The sequence below is a fragment of the Palaemon carinicauda genome, chromosome 39 (genome assembly GCF_036898095.1).
Source record: "Palaemon carinicauda isolate YSFRI2023 chromosome 39, ASM3689809v2, whole genome shotgun sequence".
Lineage (NCBI taxonomy): Eukaryota > Metazoa > Arthropoda > Malacostraca > Decapoda > Palaemonidae > Palaemon > Palaemon carinicauda.
The window spans coordinates 16,009,789-16,015,708 of NC_090763.1; the positions used below are offsets into that span (position 1 = coordinate 16,009,789).

The following is a 5,920-nucleotide window of genomic DNA, read 5'->3' on the forward strand; positions in this document are numbered from 1 at the left end:
AAAAAACATGGCAGCCTTTACTTCAAAAATCATTACACGAATTCATTCTTTTACAGAGCACGAACTTAAAAACGTAAATCATCCTTTAATTAAGAAATGTCCAATCAACTTCATTCTTTTACAGAACACGACCTTAAAAACATATATCATCCTTTGATTAAAAAATTATCAATCAACTTTATTCTTTCACGGAGCACGACCTGACAAACACATAGCATCCTTTAATGAAAAAATGATCACACGAATTCATTCTTTTACAGAGCACAACCTTAAAAACATATATCATCCATTAGTTTAAAAATTACCAAGCTTCATTTATTTACAGAGCATGACCTGAATGGACTCCGGGAATTGAGAACTCTCGATATGAGTCACAACCGACTACGGGAAATTGCCGGCACCTCCTTGATGTCCCTACGTCACCTGCGCGAATTGCGTCTCCACCACAATCATCTGAGCACGCTGGACTCGCGAGATTTAGCGTCACTGGCGTCACGCGTCCACGGGTCTTTCCATCACAACCCGTGGCACTGTGTGTGCCAGCTACTGAGCTCTTTGCAACGTCTTCAGTATTGCCCTGATTGCAAGCCTCCGGTAAAATAAATCTTGTTCGATATTTATTCTGAGGTTCTGATGATATTTGATAACTTGTTTAAAGTTCATTTACTCAATTTCACAATATTTTAAAAATACTTTAATTAATACACATACACACACATTATATATATATATATATATATATATATATATATATATATATATATATATATACATACATACATACATACATACAGTATATATGTATGTATATATAAGAGAATAGAATCAGGTGAAGGGTGATATGGAGAGAAGAGGATAAGGTCAAGGGTGATATGTAGAGAAAAGGATACTGTGAAGATTATATGCAGAGAAGAAGATAAGTTGAAGGTTATGTGGAAAGAAGAGGATAAGATGAAGGGTGATATGTATAGAAGAGGATACTGTGAAGGATGATATGGAGAGAAGAATATTAGGTGAAAGATGATATGGAGAGAAGGGGATAAGGTGAAGGATGATATGGAGAGAAGGAGATAAGGTGAAGGATGATATGGAGAGGAGAGGATAAGATGAAGGTTGTTATGGAGAGAAGATTTGATTTTATAGCAGACAGTTAAACGGAAAGAATGATTGAATACCGTTTTTTTTTTTTTAAGTATCATAATTAGAGTCTTATTCTAGTATGTGATAATGAGTGAGGTTCCTTATGAGCGTGGACAAGAATAGGCAAACTTAGGAGTTAGATTGGTCGATAATTTTGTCACTATATTATGGATATAGATTTAGAAGCTGATGCCGATGATCCAGGGATGACAGAAGCAGTCAATTAAAAGAAAAAAAAAATATTTCATAATTAAAAGCAGAAAATTTTTAGGCACGATATAACTGTTAATAAACTCTGAAGTATGTTAGTAACATAGCTTAGTAAAAAGAGTATAATCAAAGTAACTTTTCTTCTGACAACAGAAAAAAGGCAAGTAATATTATTTGGTGATGAAGTTAAGATTTAAGTGTTGAATTAATGAGGATAGTAACTTACAATAGATTATTTATTTGAATGTGTGGGGAACATTATGTTCTTCAATGCTTGGTCCTAGCAAGTAGAACTCAGACTTCGTGTGGATGAATATGGTAGGTATGGCGTCCTCAGGATGATATACATTAGCTAGATTAGACAGTACTGCGTGTGGCTTCCATATAATACAGCTACAGTATAATATTTAGTGCTGAAAACTATTTGCATTGGCTACACGGCAGAAATTTGTCACCTGTGGTTGTATTTGGGTTGAAAGGCTTGCCATTCTGCTTGATGCAATTCTAGCTTATTATTATTATTATTATTATTATTATTATTATTATTATTATTACTGTTGTTGTTTTTGTTGTTGTTATTATTATCATTATTATTGTTATTATTATTATTATTATTATTATTATTATTATTATTACTAGCTAAGTTACAACCCTGGTTGCAAAAGCAGAACGTTACAAGGCCAAGGGCTCCAACAGAGAAAGAAGCCCAGTGAGAAATGGAAATAAGAAAATACCTAATAAACGCATCATCATCTGCTCCTACGCCTATTGACGCAAAGGGCCTCGGTTAGATTTCGCCTGTCGTCTCTATCTTGAGCTTTTAATTCAATACTTCTCCATTCATCATTTCCTACTTCACGCTTCATATACCTCAGCCATGTAGGCCTGTGTCTTCCAACTCTTCTGGTGTCTTGTGGAGCCCACTTAAACGTTTGGAGAAACAATCTCTCTCGGGAAGTGCGAAGAGCACTCCCAAGCCATCTCCATCTACCCCTCACCATGATCTCATCCACATATGGCACTCGAGTACTCTCTCTTGTTTCTTTTCTCATCCTGTCCTGCCATTTAACTCCCTATACACTTCTGAGGGCTTTGTTCTGAAATCTACTAAATCTGTTGGAGATGTTTCATTGTAATACCGATCTCAGTAAACTGATATACAGTCTGATTTTTAAATGTAATTTTAGGCGATTTCATTTCCAAATTTTACTTAACCTAGCCATTGTCTGATTTTCTTTTATTCAATCTTTCACTAAACTCTTGATTCTAAAGACCCTTTATTGGAGATCATAGTTCCTAAATACTTAAATGGTTTTACCTCATTAATCCTTTCTCCTTCCAATAATATTTCATCTTCCATTGCATACTCCGTTCTCATCATCTCTGTTTTTCTTCTATGTAACTTGAGCCCAAACTCGTGTGATATTTTATGCATTCTGGTAAACAAGCATTGCAAATCCTGTGGTACTCTGCTAATAAGGCAGCATCATCAGCATGTTCTAGGTCTGCTAATTTCCTATCATCAATCCAGTCAAATCCTTCTCCACCATCTCTGACTGTTCTACGCATTACAAAATCCATGAGGAGGATAAACAACATACGTGACAACACATTCCCTTGGTGTACTCCGCTGTTCACTGGAAATTCATTAGATAGGACTCCATTAAAATTAACTTTGCACTCGCTATGCTCATGAACAGACTTAATCAAACTCACATATTTAAGAGGAATTCCCTAATAACGTAGGACTCTCCACAAAATTGACTGATGCACACTACCAAAGGCCTTTTCATAGTCCACAAATGCCATCAAAACTGGATTTCTATATTCTACGCATTGCTGTACAACATGTCTCAAAATGAGAACTTAGGCAGTACAACTACTATTTCTAAATCCTGCTTATTCATATCTCGGCTTTCCATCAATCTTTCTCTAACAATTGACGTAAGTGTTATGCCTCTGTCATTCTTGCAATCAATCACATCTTTTTATTTTTTTTTTATTTTTTTTTATTTATTTATCTTTTTTTTTGCCATTTTTCACCAACACTCCTAACTCCCATTCATCAGGTTTTGCCTCTTCACGCCACATTTTATAAAATAATCTTGTAAGTATTCCGGGAGTCACTTCACTTTCAGCCAATATCCTCTCGGCAGTTATTCCATGGTATTCAGGGGCTTTCCATCTTTTGAGTTTTTTTTTTTTTTTTTTTTTTTTAATGATAGCTTCGACTTCAAGCACACTGAATTTATTCATGGCCACATCAAGGTCTTCCTCAGTTTTAGGTATATCAATCATGACCTCACTAAGGCGATCATGGATCGCCTTAGTTGTCTTTCTTCATCTTCTGTTGTTATAACAGACTGATCTTTCTTTTTGATGGGCCTATGCTTCTTCTTTGCCCCAGTAGAGATTTCATTAATCATTCTATGAGCAATTCATATACCATAGCCACTTCCTGAATTCATAGCTTTGTCAGTCCTCATCTGCTAATAAACTATATAGAAGTAATGGATAAAACGTAAAAAATATTTTAAGATCAGTAACAATGTTAAAATATATCAGTCCGGTTTTAATTATAAAACGAGACTTGTCAACCGGTTCAGTTGAAAAGAAATTGCGAAAAAATTTCAGCTTCTGAATTGCTACCAATTTAACTGCCTGATTGAGATCATTCCACAATCTGGTCACTGCAGGAATAAGAACTATTGGAGAGAAGATAAGGGAAAGGATGATATGGAGAGAATAGGATAAGGGGAAGGGTGATATGGCGAGAAGAGGATAAGGTGAAGGGTGATATGTAGAGAAGAGTATTAGGTGAAGGATGATATTGAGAGAAGAGGATAAGGTGAAGGATGATATGGAGAGAAGAGGTTACGGTGAAAGGTGATATGGAGATAAGGGGATAAGGTAAAGGATGATATGGAGAGAGGAGGATAAGATGAAGGATGATATGGAGAGAAGAGGATAGGGTGAAGGGTGATATGGAGATAATGGGATAAGGTAAAGGATGTATGGAGAGAAGAGGATAAGGTAAAGGATGATATGGAGAGAAGAGGATAAGGCGAAGGATGATATGTAGAGAAGAGGACACTGTGAAGGATGATATGGAGAAAAGAGGATAAGGTGAAGGATATGGAGAGAAGAGGTTTGGTGGGAGAGGATGCCTTTGATAGAAGGTATTGGAGAGGGCGCATCAGCCAACTGATCTCTTAATGGGAGAGTGACAGTAAAATGTTAATATAAGTTGAAGCATCACAATGTAAAATTCTTATAACATTTTATACCTAAGTTACTGTTGTGAGCTTTATATAATTAATTTTGTTACTTTTAGTAAAGATGTTCGATAAATGCCTTACTAGTGTAAGTGGAGTTTAGTATTTGCTAGAGTAAGTGAAGTTTAGTATTTGCTTCATGTTTTCATGCTTACAAGATATAAATCTTTTAAGATTTGATCTTTAGAGTAGGTGCGAAAAGTAGTAGTAGTCATCTGTTAATTTTGTTAGCTGGAATCTAATTGAATGTAAGAACAGAAACAGAATTGAAATATGCACAGCATCATTCATTCTATTCTTTTTACACATGGAAGGGAACAACAATACAAAAAACTTTTAGAATTTAAATGCCTCATTATTCCTGTAACAGCTACTCGCAGGTTTATATAGAGTTGTTTATGGAGTGAGCACAGTAAATTTTGGCTTATATCATCTATAGAAAAAAAAAACTGTGCTTTGAATTTTGAAATAAAACACGAGTAGCAATGGTTTTGATATATAATCCCCTGAAACTGATCGATTTAGTGAATATATTTTAAGTTTGCCATGTGTTTGGGTTTTTATGATTGTTCTCAGGGATATTGATGCTGATATCCATATCTTTCAGGCAACATCCGTCGAATGTCGAGAACGGGGTAACTGGGTGTCAGCTGACCCATTCTTACGCACTTGCCTGCATGCAGTACAAGAAGTAACACAGAGATTGAACAAAGAATCCGACGAAGATTTATCTGAGGAGGAAGGCCAAGAAGACGGCATGGGCAATGACAGCAACAAAGGTGCTGTGGTGGCTGTTCCCGTTTTCCTGATCTTGATCCTCATTGGAGCAGTAGTCGCCACAAGTTACAGACTGTACCATCGTCACAAACGTACCATTTCAGCCAGGTTGGAACCCATCCGGAACCGCTGCCGATTCTGTGGCCTGTGTGGGTGCTCGCCCTCGGCCTTGAATAATGGGGATTTGAATCATCGCGGGCATGGAGAGCTGTCTCAGATTGACCGTGACTCCGATACGGAAACGGAGCTGTAAATTTGATTCTCGTGATATGAATATTAAATGCAATTAAAATAAAAAAAACTTTTTGGTGATAATCTGATCTCAGATTCTGTAGTCAAAGAATAGTGAAGATTAGATTTTTGTTACGCATTACTTTGTTTTACGTAGTATATTTCAATATAAACAAGTGCTAGTCACATTCAGAGCATTATTGGTCATAAAAATATTGCACAGCAGCTGCTCAAGTGATACTCGAAGTGTAGAAACAAGGATGCATTAATGGTGGTACCAGAGTCAA

At 36.2% G+C, this 5,920-nt stretch overlaps 1 protein-coding gene across 1 annotated transcript in view; it reads left to right on the forward strand.

The window, feature by feature from the left end:
- LOC137631023 (uncharacterized) overlaps window positions 1–5,703 on the forward strand; it is a 12,789-nt gene extending 7,086 nt beyond the window's left edge. Inside the window, exons 3-4 of the mRNA XM_068362579.1 lie at window positions 326–594; window positions 5,233–5,703. Coding sequence (XP_068218680.1) covers window positions 326–594; window positions 5,233–5,655 — 692 coding nt within the window. The 3' untranslated portion in view covers window positions 5,656–5,703. The remainder of the gene's footprint in view (window positions 1–325; window positions 595–5,232) is intronic.
- Window positions 5,704–5,920: the final 217 nt, after the last annotated feature.